Genomic DNA, 13,668 nt, shown 5'->3' with positions numbered 1-13,668 from the left:
AGGACATATGCAAATCAGGTAGGAACTTGACTGTCAGTACAAGAACCTGAGCTTTGATTACTGACACGACACACATACGCTAAAGGTCCCTGGGCCAGGTTGTAAGTTGGTGCAGGTGTGTACTAGAAACAAAGGCCTACGGTTCAGAAGAGCCTTTGTCAATGGTGGGATGATGGAGACCCCAGAACTCCAAATCAGCCCAGTAGACTATTTCTGTTGTCAACTTGAATACATTTTTATTCACTTTCTAATGCTGTTACTGCAGATGGAAGCTGATTTTGATTCTTACTCAGGATTCACAAGCAGCAAAGAAAAACAGAGAGAAGACAAAGACAAAGGTCACTGGTCACAAAGGCCCCTGAAGACCATCTGCAAAGGTGGTGATATGCATTCAAAACCCAAAAACATGCTATTTGGAGGACACAGAAAAGGCAGCAATATCAAGGAAAATAAATGTTTGTGGTTTAGTTTAATAAATACTTTGTAAATTGCCATCAAAGTCCTTTTCAAATTCATTATTAAGTTTAGAAAGGGCAACTGCAACCACCCCTTTGCTGGAATACTGTTTTCCTAAACAGGCATTTGCTTTCTATATGAAGTTCAAGTTTGTCCCCTTAACCAAGTGAATATTTCTCTTGTATGTGGGCTCCTGACTTTGTTTTTGTTTTTGCAGGGGTGTGACAGTACCTGACTTTTTTTTTTTAATTGACTGTCTAAATTACATTTTCACTGTCTCACCTAGCACTGCAAGGATGTCCAGAGAGAAGATGACTTCTGGATAACATCAAACTTCTGGGGACCAGAGGACAACCTTGAATTGCTGGGGTCAACCAGCTGGAAATGTGCTGCCTAGAATCACTTCATGGCCCAGTAAAGAGGAAAGTGGTCCAGAAGCAGAGAGAAATGTAGGTATATTCAGGGAACTAATTACTGTTGTTAAGAGTCACATCTGAGCTTACCTATCGGGGTTGTCAGAGGCGCACACAGAATCAATCAGTCCCACATCCAAAGTGCCCTGGAAGGGAGAAATGAGAGAATCATTCAAGCAAGGTGTACATCATCCATGATGCCCCCACGTTATGACTCTCTAAAACGGCAAAAAAAAAAAAAAAGGCTCTTCCTTGTTGTGATAACTACAAAATAGTCATCTCAGAAAGATCCCCGTTCACTTAGTGAGTACAGAGAGCTTCTAGACAGGACAGAACCTACTGTTCACTCATTTAAAACCTTAACAATCTGTCTTGTTCTTAAAATATCTTCACAGAACAGCATTTATAAACTTCTTTCAGTAGTTCATATTTTCTGATTTAATTATGATCTGTCATTAAATTTTATACTTACTCTGGTAAACTTTGAAGGTTTTATGTGTGAGGAAAACTTCATGTCTAATATGGGATTTTTATGGCTCTGTGTGTCTGGGACAGAGTGAAGACAAGGAATATGATTTAAAATTTACTAAGTCCTTTGAAGAAAAGTATAATGTGCTTCCATGAATTCAAACAAAATTCAGATTTTCCTTTTGTTCTTTTAATGGTTTGAGGTACTAGAACTGGAATCTATTACCATGTAGAATCTTCTTTATTTTTTTCTGCATGATTATTTAACCAAAATATTCCTGTTGTTCTCTTTATTAGACTTTTACCTAAAAAAATTGTCTAGAACCTCCCAGTCTCCTGGCCTCCCTCAGGACATGTCCCCCTACCCCACCAATGCCCACGCACCACGGCGTTCTGCGGGTTTGCCTGCTCATCGTGCATCTCCCGAATCTCCTGGTCCGTGGATGCATGGACCTGACTCAGCACGCTGAACCACTGGCTGTGGGAAGGAGAGAGTGACTGTCACGGAGCGCTGGCCTCTGGGTCTGCACAACAGTGATGCCCTTCCCCACATCCTGTGAAACTCACATTTCTCTGCTTTGCACTGCCTACTCCCCATGGGTAAGTGTGGGTTGCCTACTACCAATCGGCAAAGTCAGAGGAAACAACCGAAGTCCCTTTAAGTACCATCTGTTGTGATTTCAGATCAATGGATGACTCCATCTTCTGGGTCCCACAGACCTTTACAGACATTTAATGATGGTGATAACAAGTTCCTAGAGAAACTGGCAGCAAAAAATGCAGTCCTTGGTTCTACCCCAAACACTTACATCAAGGATCTTTACTGCAGATATTATTTATAACCTTGGGGACATTCAAGTGCCTTTCATTTTTTAAAAGTAAACTCCAAGGTAAGAAGGCCAATAATGCAAGAGCAACAGCTCAGAATGGCCACCTGATGTCTGCTTTCACTATCATTCCCATGATGGAGTTTCCAACTACCTGAGAGATTTCTGCCTAAGGGAATAAAACTAAGGAGAGATGAGAAGAGAAAACAACAGCCTGAAGTAGAAAAGGGAAAATTATTTTGACCAGAGAACTCTTTTTACCTTCATTTCAAATGAGTTTTCTCATTTGCAGCCTCACCACAATAAAATAATAAAGGAAAACACGTCAACCCCAGAAAAGTTGAACAGAACAAATTCATGACATAACTAGAAACAAAACACCCAGCATTTATCAGGCAACTACAGGGTATGAGAGAAATGAGACATTTAAGTCAAAAAGCGATACCTACATACAAAGGTAAGTCACGTTATAGTAAAGCACTGAAGTCAAAATCTATTTCCTGTGATTCCTAAAGGAGAAAAATGTGACCAAGAGCTTAAAAATATTCAACATATGTAGACTCCAGGAGAAGGGAAATGTTATGAATTTGTTTCATCAATTCTTGTTAACCCAAAGAAAAGACTTCAGGTACTGCTTTATGAAGCTCAAAAACATCACTGGAAACAACATATGGTTCAAGATGTAGGCCACATGGGATCTTTCACAAATAGAATTTGCTATGCTTTCAATCTGTACAGGTGACACCCTTAAACTGAAACTTCTCTTGAATCAAGTGTAACACAGAACCTGAACATAAGTTTTTAAAAATGTTCAGGGCAAAAAGTCGTTGGCTAAAATATTCCAAGTGTTAAATTTAGCAGGTTCATTATGGCACAAAACAGACAGGACAGCTCCAAATGCTGGGCCTCTAATTTAGTTAAAAAGCTGCAGGCATTCCCTAGACCACAAAAAGTCACACGTGGTCTCCTGGAGTCCCTCATGGAATGATGGGGCTGTAATTCCACGTTTGCTTGTTTTTCCAGTTTGCGTCATAATTTACAGACCAAAACAGGGCTTTAGTTTGTTTTCATGGGAAGAATTCTTTCCTGTGCCTTAATGCTGTTACCATTACTCAAACATTCAAATGGCAAGGTGTAGCCAAAGGCTCTAAGAATTCACTAGAAGACGCTTATGACCGCTGAGCTGAAACACGAAGAATATAGGCGGAACGGACGTCACCCCCATAAACTTGAAGATAGTCTCTGGCTCTGCTCAGAGCACATGAGACATCCCAACATAACCAACAGACTCACAAAGCAGCAGGAACGGACAAGACAGCTGCTCCACTACCTCATCCACCCTGTGACCTTGTGACGTGTCACACCGAGCAGCCAACACCCACTCTCCTTAATGCTGTGCTGAAGAGATGGTAACCTACTGAGATGGAAACCCGAGGTCTAGAGAAGTTAAGACAACTTGCCGCAGCCAATGAGGGATACCACTCAGCGAGTAGTCAAAAATTTAAGCTCCTTAAGGAATCTAAGAAGCTTCATGCCTCCACACATAGAAGGAACTTGCACTGCTTTACAAATTATACTACCCTTTCTCTGACCTCACTCTTCTACTCTGTAAAATGCAGGTAATGAATGATACTTACTAATACTCCTACCCTGCAGGGTAGTTTTTTTTTTTAATTTTTATTTTGGTATCTTTAATCTACAATTACATGAAGGACATTATGTTTACTAGGCTCCCCCTGCACCAAGTCCCCCCCACATCCCTGTTCACAGTCACTGTCCATCAACATAGTAAGATGCTGTAAAATCACTACTTGTCTTCTGTGTTGCACAGCCCTCCCCGTGCCCCCTCTACACTATACATGCTAATCGTAATGCCCGCCCCCTTTCTTTTTTTCCTGCCCTTATCCCTCCCTTCCCACCCATCCTCCCCAGTCCCTTTCCCTTTGGTAACTATTAGTCCATTCTTGAGTTCTGTGCTTCCCTGCAGGGTAGTTTTGAGAATTAAACAAGTTAGTATATGTGAAGTGTTTTTGAATACTGCTGGAAATACAGTAATTCTCTAAGTGTTAACATCTCTTCTGCCCTACTGAATTTTTCAACATCACGCCCTTGAACATGCTCCGAATGCCACTGCGCCATCAACAGCTAGTGGTTAATACTCCTGCTTTTTCATTCCTCAGGCAAACACAAGCTGTTCCCTTTCCAAGCACAAAAGCTTCCAGAGGGTGGGGTTTTAGCTCTGTGTGGTTGCATGGTTTACATATGCTGCTAGTAACAATACGTGCCTGAGCTAAGGGTCTGTTTAGTGGCATCTGAAGCTGGAAACTGAACCATGTGCTGTACTTGGACACATCTGCCCAGTGGAATACTCCCCAGGGGAGAAGAAATCAATCCTGGATGACCCATAGTTCCTCAACCACTCTGACTGAAAAACCCAACCAGAAAATAAGTTCTAATCTTCTCAGAGCCAGCAGAGGACCAGGACCCAGGCCTGCACAGGAGTGAGGCTGCAGTCATGGTGAAGCCACCAGCACAGCACCTCACCTGGCGTCTTCCGGGGACTCAGCGATGAGGTGGAAGATCCTATCGGCCATAATGATATCAATCCCATTTTCTTTGCCGGTGTTATCGATGATCTCTCTGCAAGGGAACGAAAGCACAAATGCAAATAGGGTACACAGGATTCTTCTAAGCGAGAAAACCAATTTTCTCAAACTAAGAACTGAGTTGGAAACTAACTGAAAAAGCAAATACCTCCCCTTCCGCCTTGTTTTTAGAAATGACGATGATCCTTGTGGCCTCTAGGGGGAGCCTGGCTCCTCTCTGCTCCTGAGAGGGGGCTGCTGGTCGGCCAGGGCTAACCCTCTCCTGGACCTCTCCAGGCAGGGCCCTCTCTCTCCTCACACTGGCCCACGCAAGGCCCGCCCGCCTCAGGCCCTAAAAGGCCTGCACCTTCCCAGGTTTCTCTCCCTGCTCTGCAGAGGAGGCCCCTCTAGGGGGCTAGTCTGGCTGGAGCTCTTACCTAGTTTTGCACAGCTTCCCACTGTGGTTTAAGGCCTTGGCCGACGCCTGACATACTTGACCTGACATGGGCACATTACTTCCCCCTAGGGCTTTGAGGTGAAGAACAGGATTTGGGTGTTTCTGGACTTCAACGCCATCTTGATCTCACCCCAACACTCCCTAAATTCCACTGGATGTTTAAAATTGATGGATCAGGTACAAAATCAGGGTGAAACACAAGTGACTGTTGGGATCAGACCAGAGATGGCAGTATTTTTGATGAAGAAAGGTCTTGGGGAAAAAGCCAGCTATGCTTTGATAACTGAAGTACACAACTATTCACAGTGAAATATTTTACATATACAAACCTAGGCAGTCTAAGTAGCTAGAAAAAAAGTAAGTATCATATAACCTCAGAGCCAGAATCACGAAGACAAAAGAAAACATGCATTTAAAAAAAATCAAGATAAAAATTCCTAGAGTGGTCTGTGGCACATTCTGGGTGGAAGGTGAGCAGTGACTCAGGGGAGTGATCAGCCAGGTGTCTGGCGGCAGAGCCTCTGGAATAGGACGGCAACCCCCAGGGGCAAACTGTCCACCCTGGACCAGCCACTCTGCTGCCCAGGAGGCTCAGTCACCTTGTGTGTAAAAGGAGAGGTGAGCTCAGATCTAGCTCTAAGACTGCAGCTCTGAACCCCACGGGCCCATCAGAATCCTGGGGACAGCTCAGAAAATACGAGGCAGGACAGTGGAGGTGGGTGGCTTTCTAGAGTGGGGCCCAGGGACTGGCACTTATAAAAAGGTTCCCTGGAGATGCAGGAGTGATGATATTGTCAGGGCCACAAGAAACAGTCTGAAAACCCTGGATACATGAGATAGCATCTTCATAAATAGTGCCTGAGAGAAAGGCTGAAGGGGGAACATTTAAATTAAAAGAGAGATCTGTCAACTGAATTAAAACTATAAACCTTATTTGAATTCTGATTTGAAGAAATAAACCCATACCAAGAACACCATCACACTGCCACTTGCAAGGCAACCGGGCAAATTTAAATAAATGACTAGAGTTTGGATGACAAGGAGTTAATGTCATTTTTTAAAATGTTACAATAATATGACTATGTATTAAAGAGTCTTAATCTTTTTAAGCATATCCGAAAATAGTTACAGGTGAAATGATGTCAAGGAACTGCTTAGAGAATGTGGTCTGTAGGGGGACCAGCGAGGGTTGGTGGGGTCATGGTCAAACCAAGGGTGGGGGTGGCCAAAGAAAGCCGGGTCCTAAGTACATGCATTTCATTATATTCTTCCACCTACTCTTGCAAGTGACCGAACTTTTGTAAACTAAAATAGTTCAAAATATGAAATGACAAATCTTAATCTTAGGTAATATAAATCTTAATGTGGTGAAAGGGACCGTGACAACTCATTGTCCTTTCTCTACAGAATAGGACAGAAATGGTTGAAAAGAGCTCACATTTCTTCAACTCTCTAATTTTTACTGAACACCTGGAGAAATGGGCTTTAATAAGCAGCACAGAGCAAGCTGCAAAAGGAACACCCATCGATTTACACTGGGGAAATTTAGCACCAGGCTCCCCGCGCCCCCCCCCCAATTCTCTGCATCCTGACATTTGTGGCCCTCTCCTGAGGGTGAATAAAGAGGAATGTCATGGTTGCAGAGCTCAAGGAAGATGTGGGAGGCACAGGGTTCTGCCATCCTGTGAAAACTTCTTGCAGGACTCATATTCAAATTCCCACAAACTCACTCTCATGGAGCATGGGCTTCTGATGACCGCTGAAGGGGCAGCCTGGAAAAAAGTCCAGTCCTCTGCTGTCTGCATTCCATTAAATGCCCATAAAATTAAATATATACAACACTTGCCTTGTTTAACTTGCCACGTTTCAAAGAATACTTTTCTAAAATTGCTGATGCTGGCTGGTTAGAAGCAATGTCATTAATTTTAGGTCTCATGACTTCAGAGGCGAATCTGATCTCTCAAAAGCTCATTTTACCCACTTTCTACAACTGTGGTTGTTCAGTTTTGAGTGGCATGCAGCTACAGGTTAACCCAAAGCCAAGTTTTGTGCTTTGTATCTAGCTACCCCTAATGCCAGCAATTTTCTGAAAACTTGAGTTTTCAACAAAAATAGTAGTCTGATGCTTTGGTTCTCTGAGAGTGTAGCAGACAAAAGGGATGGGCTGGATTTGGGGACCAGTTCTGTTCTTCTCTTTGCTGGGAATGAAGATGCCTACTATATCCACATAGGCAGAGAACAAATGATTCATTTCAAAGGACACCTCCACGGGTGAAGGAAGGGTGATCAAAAAGTACAAAAAAAACAGGTGAAAGTGGCCAAAAGGTACAAACATCCAGTTATAAAATCAGTCAGTCCTGGGGATATGATGTACAACACGGTGACTACAGTTAATACCACCATATTATGCATTTCAAAGTTGTTAAGAAATTAAAAGTTCTCATCACAATAAAAAATAAACCTAAGAGGACAGGTGTCACCTAGATTTACTATGGTCACTTTGCAATACACACGAACATCAAACGTTTATGTTGTACAACTGAAACTAAGGTCAATTATAACTTAAATAACAAAACTGAAAAAAAATACTCTCAAACATCTCCAGATGGACATTCTGCTCCCAATCTAGCAATCTGCTAACAGCTAGAAGTGTGGAAGAATTGGAAGCGACATGTTGACCCATGAGAGGATAATAAAAAGATTCTCAAGTAAAGGTTCAGTGGTGATACCATATGATTCCTATATACAACCACTCACATTTCCAATGGGCCACTTGTATGTCCAACTGCCATCTTACAAACAAGAGCCAGCTTTGTGAGTGTTACCACAAAAAGGGGATGTTTACAGGTGGTTTCCCCCTGCTTCCTAGTAATTCAATCCACTGAGGTAAATGGTTAGGGCTCACTCAACACCTACTACCGTTTCAGTGCTTCAAAGACCTTGCAGCAGACAGCTCTGTAAGAAGCTACAGAAATGGCCAAGCAGCCCCAGAGCACCATGCAGTCAGGCCTCAGCAACATACTTTGCTGTGCGGACTTCCACGGTGCCCTTGAGCTTCTCCTCGCTGTCGTTTTCAAAGTACATCAGCTTGGACTGGCGGAGGACAAACCAGCGCCTCTTCCAGTTTCTCCTGGACAGCGTGGAGGAGCCACCACCTTTTTTGTGGAGCCAGCCTTGCTTGAGGGCCTCTTGCTTGGAGCGGAACCACAGGAAGGTTTCATCTTTGAGGACACACCAGCGGCGCTTCCAGGAGTTCATCAAGCCACCTGTTCCCCCAAGAGGGGTTTAAGAGAAGTCAGTGGAACAGGATGACAATGTCCATAGAAGGTCTTAAGGTTCAGTCTATCCTTAGCTTTGTCCCAACTGATCTGGCCTCAGACACCCCTCGATGACAGATGGCACTGCTGGCTTATGTTCGGGGGGAAAGGAGGGGTGGGGGACAGATACAACACTAGCTTGGTTGGGTTATACCAGAATGTTGATCCCTCCTTATATCCTTGATCTTGGCACTCTATAGATTCCCCAAGGATAGTCCAGAATGACATCATACCACCATCATTCAAAAATCTGTTTTAAGAAATCCAATGAAGAACACTGAATCTATTTCAATAGTTTATTATAAAATGACCCTATTTTTCTTTGACCTAGTAATAAAAATACACCTGGATACTGAAAGAAGGAATAAAGAAAATGCTTTCTTTTACAGATTAAAAACAGACTGAGAACAGATCTCAGGTTCATTTCTTCATGTCAGATCTAAACTTCACATGGAACAATGCAGCAAAGACAACATGGGTTGGCATTGGGCATGCAAAGTGCATTTGCCTCGCTGAAGGACACAGACTGCCACCCTTTCTTATATCCAAAGTGTTTCCTGCTCACCTAGCTGAGAAGTCTGTGCTCATGCCAAGCTCCAGAGCTGTTTCCTAACAAACAGCAAACTTGCCAAGGACTACCAGAATGAAAAGTGTTCGTTTTGATTCATGACTAATCTGCGTTTCTCAGAACAAGCCCAGAGAGGAAACTAGCACAAAGTTATTCTATTATCTTATTGTCTTTAAACGATAAAGGTTATTGACAGTTGTTTCCAATACACAGATTACAACACTCATCACAATAGCCATGTTATTAATGGCACTCACCCCAGCTCTCCCCCACCCCCTCCAGGGTACCTTCCAGATACTTCCTTGTTTAGACAATTTGATCAATGCTATTAATTTCCTTACTGCAACCATCTTCAGCAACTACTAGGCTGGTGAAAACTCATATGCGCTCTTAAAGAAAATCCAACTACCAGATTCTTTTTTTTCAGTGGTCTCTCTGAAACTTTTGGCCACAACTTCATTTCAGGTGTTATTAAAGATTAAAAGATGATGTATCAAAGATTAAACAAGTTTAAACAGGTTTACATGTAACTTGTTCTATTAGAGGTGAGTCTGCAAAAATCCAGTTGCTTATCTTCTTGAGCTTTTTATGCTTTAAATGTTATCTTCACTTTTTCCTGATTTTGTTTTAATCAGACAATTATGTAATAAATCAGTATCATATATAAATAATTTTAAAGCTAACTTAGGAATTACTAATTAAGTATTGACTGGAACTTGGATAGAAGGGAGAATATATTGATAAAAAGCTTTTATTTATTCTGAGAAAAGCATGAGAAAATCTTAAAATACTATATTAGATAGGTATCGGATCATTAGGTTGTGATTTGTGGGTTACATTTTTTCCTTCATTGAGTGTTGCAACGAACACTTGATTACTTGGTTATAGAATCTCTCAATCTTTCTCCTTCCAATGCTCCTATAAAAATTTCCACCAACCAGTGACTTCAGGCAACAGGAAGACTTTCCCTAAGCTAAACCTGGGGTTTCTATGAACACCCCTGAGGATTCTGGGCTGAGGACAGCAGACCTTTGTAGACACATAATGTTAGAAGCCAGGCCAATGTGTAAGGGGAGCAGAAGCCAGCCAAAGAGATCAAATGGAAAATGTAAACAGAAAACAACAGAAAAAAAACACTGGAAACAAGCAATATGGGGAAAGAGAAGCATGCCAATACAGGACAGAAGCAAAGACAAACGAGAAGGAACAAGGAAAGGGACACAGAATAAGCTTTTTCTTTGGGGGTGAAGAAGAAAGGGAAAGCAACACAGACAGACAGCAGGAGGAAAGAAAGTGAGGGGAAGGGTCAGAGAAGATAAACATGAAGGTGGGGAAACAGATAAAGGAGAAAAGGGAGGAAGAAAGGGTGGTGGAGTCCAGGACATCACCTGGGGATGACAGGTCCCTGCCCTGCTCTATCCCCAGAATTTGGACACTCCCTTCATCTGGTCTAGGGCCAGGTGAGAGACCAGACAGGCCCTTCTTCCAATGATTCAAAGACAACTCCTACCAAAAACACGATTATGGTGCCTCATGATCCCTATTAGAAGTCAGAGTCCAGAACATGAAGGCATGAATACAAGGTCCTAAGTATTCTCCCAGAATAAGTATGCTTCAAGGTCCCCAAGTATTAAGGTTCAACACAGTACATGCCAGGTTTAACGGCAATCAGAATATGCCATTACAATTCTCAGCATTAGGGTGGCAAAGATAGCAGGTGCTCTAAACAGCTTAAGCCCTCTCCCAGCCCGTTCCACACCTACTTCAGCAACAGCAGTGTGTGTATGAGAAGGGGAGAGAGGCGGGGGGAGGGGAGGTGGGGAATGAAAAAGAGCACACATTAGGAATGAGGGTAACAGAGAAGCAAGGGGATGAGTATGGTGACCAGAGTTGCAGATATTGTCTTAGTATTGTGCCAAACGAGGAGCATCGAGGCAACGTTTTTCACAGGAAGGTCACATCACCCATGTCATACCCCCGGGGCTCCCTCCATTCACCAAAGAGGACCCAACATCAGGACAGGGGAGGGAAGGGTGGTGTTCCCAGTCCTCCTCAATCAGATCTCAGTTTCCATCTCTCTACCGCAACCCAGGCGCTGCAGAGACGAGAGCATACCTTTCATGTACAGAAAGCTGTGGAAGTACGGCAGGGTGACGCAGCTGTACACCGAGTCCCGCCGGTAAGAAAGCTCATCGTCAGTGTCGAACCTTGAGTCAAAGTCCTCTTCGCTGTCTTCAAACTGGACAAGAAGGGGAGGAAGCGCCAACATGAGCAAAAAGGACAGAAATTGAGCCATGGAAATGCCCTGCATATATCAACATTGGGACTTCCAAAAATAAAGGACAAAAAAACTGACACACGTATCCAGAGGCATGTGGCCACCAGAGGAACTCAGAATTACAAAGTACTACTTATAGTCAAACGGTCTGCTGAATTGTACATAAAATGCAAGACATGCTTTCACCAAAGGCTATCTATCTATCCTGAAAACACTGCTATTTAGGGGTATGAGTCTAGTCTAACAATGCAAGAGTTTATTTCCCTTTAAATTACTATGCTGAAAAGATTTCCAAGTCTCAGAAAGTCAAGGGACTACTGAATGCACAGTCAATGGGAAAAAAATAAAGAGTAAAATAAATCAATAAGCTGGAACACATGAAAACCCTTAAAGATTCCTCCTTTAAACACAGAACAAGATACAATTCCCATGGTGTGGCCTGCAAAGCTACCGTGAGGTCTCCAGCCTGCCCTTGGCAGCCCTGGGTCCACTCTGGGGGGTGGGGGTGGGGCTCATTTCCCATCTGCTGCAAAGCGAGGACAGACACAGCTCAAGTTTCTTACTCAAATGCCAACTTTTCTTAGGCTCTGGGCAAAATGCAGTTCTGGGCCTTGTGTTCAATCTACAACAGGCACATCAGAGTTCCCCTTACTAATGTGACTGCTTTTGGCAAGAGGGGGTTAGGATCATCTTTAAGAGCTGGACTTTGCAATCTTGGCACGTTTGTGGGGGCTCCCTTCATCCAAGTGATGGAGCAACAGGGGGTGGATTACAGACAGATGCCCCGGCGATGAGGGTGAGCCTGGGCCCGAGGGGAGAGGGGTACGCACCGAGGACTGCGCCCCCTCGGAGCTAAACCGGTATGCCCCGGAGCTGTTGTAGGTGCCCACGGAGCACCGGTAGTCTGGGGACCACCGGCTACTGCAGGAGTTGGAGAACGTCACGCTGCTGCCCGGGGTGATGGCGCCGTCCCCGTAGTCGTCCTGGTCGTAGTCATATTCGCCGTCCGGGCAGGGGAGGCCCCCCGTGCTCTGGGGCGTGCAGAAGGGGGCCTCCCCGCAGGAGGAGCCCTGCTCTGGCGGGGCGAGCACGGTGCTGTCGGCACCTGGGCTCGTGGGCACCACAGTGTCGTTCATGTACGGGTCCTCCTCCGAGGACTCGTCGCTGGTCCGGATGCCGCTCGTCCGCTGGTCCGAGTGGCCGCGCTCACTTGGGTTGGGCGAATCCTTGAAGGCATCGTCATCGGCCTCAAAGCCCTCGTCGACCTCCTCCTCCGGGTAGGGCTGGCTGAAGTTGAAGCTGGGCTTTTCCCCGCACGCACTCTTGGCCAGCTCGCCCGAAAACTCGCTGCCCTCCGAGAGCGAGCGCTCGATGTTCCGGACGCACTCGTCGATCTCGTCGAAGTTGAGCGACTCCAGGAACTCCTGGGCGGCGCGGCAGGCTTCGTCCTCCAACCTCTTGAGCTCCTCGTCCCGCAGCTGTTGCAGCTTCTGCAGGGAGGCCTCGGTCAAGGACAGCTCCTGCCGCTCCTTCATGCGCTGTAGGTCCTCGATTTCTTTTTCCAGGCGGAGGATCTCTTCCACCTGTTTGTTCTCCTTCTGCCTTTCCAGTTCACAGTTCAGCTCGGCTTCCCTCCGGCTCTTCTGCAAGGCTTCCAGCTCTTGCTGCCTCCTTGCTGCTTCCTCCTGGACGTAAGAGGAAGGGAGATGTGTCACTACAAAGGATATGGGCAGCCTTCCTCCTCTGCAATGAAGAATCCCAGTGAGATGTACTTATGGGCTAATGGACTTTGTCTCCCCAAATGCGTATGTTGAGGCCCTAACCCTCAGTAACTCAGAATGTATCTGTATTTGGAGACGGGGCCCTTAAGGAGGTGATTAAGCCAGAATGAGGCTGTGAGGTGGGGCTCCAATCTGACTGATGTCCTTGTAAAAGGAGGAAATTAAGACAGAGACGTGTGAGCACACAGGCGTAAGAGCACACGAGGACACAGCAAGAGGTGGCCCTGTGCAAGCCAGGGAGAGAGGCCCCGAATACACCAAATCTGCCAACACCTCAATCTTGGACTTCCAGCCTCCAGAATTATGAGAGGGTCGGTCTCTGTTGTCTGACCCACCCAGCCGCTGGAACTGTGGTATGGCAGCCTTCACAACCTGATTTCTGCAGTTACACTGGCTTAGAGAAGGGGTGCTGTCATGATTCACACTGAAACCTCAGGCATTCACATTTCCGCCTAATTGTAGTGGGCTAGAAGTTGCATCATCAACATCTCCTTGGAAGATCTTCCTCCTACATCTTC

At 44.9% G+C, this 13,668-nt stretch overlaps 1 protein-coding gene across 1 annotated transcript in view; it reads right to left on the bottom strand.

Moving 5' to 3' along the window:
- Window positions 1–13,668, bottom strand: part of MYO10 (myosin X) — a 200,490-nt gene that overhangs the window by 14,057 nt on the left and 172,765 nt on the right. Inside the window, exons 25-30 of the mRNA XM_017653599.3 lie at window positions 12,200–13,054; window positions 11,207–11,330; window positions 8,229–8,472; window positions 4,709–4,804; window positions 1,722–1,815; window positions 960–1,015 (exon numbers count right to left, since the gene is read on the bottom strand). Of these exons, the coding sequence (XP_017509088.2) occupies window positions 960–1,015; window positions 1,722–1,815; window positions 4,709–4,804; window positions 8,229–8,472; window positions 11,207–11,330; window positions 12,200–13,054 (1,469 nt within the window). The remainder of the gene's footprint in view (window positions 1–959; window positions 1,016–1,721; window positions 1,816–4,708; window positions 4,805–8,228; window positions 8,473–11,206; window positions 11,331–12,199; window positions 13,055–13,668) is intronic.

This window comes from Manis javanica, chromosome 1 (genome assembly GCF_040802235.1).
Source record: "Manis javanica isolate MJ-LG chromosome 1, MJ_LKY, whole genome shotgun sequence".
Taxonomy (NCBI): Eukaryota; Metazoa; Chordata; class Mammalia; order Pholidota; family Manidae; genus Manis; species Manis javanica.
The sequence above is the reverse complement of the archived record's forward strand: the minus strand, read 5'-3'. Positions and strand labels throughout refer to the sequence as shown.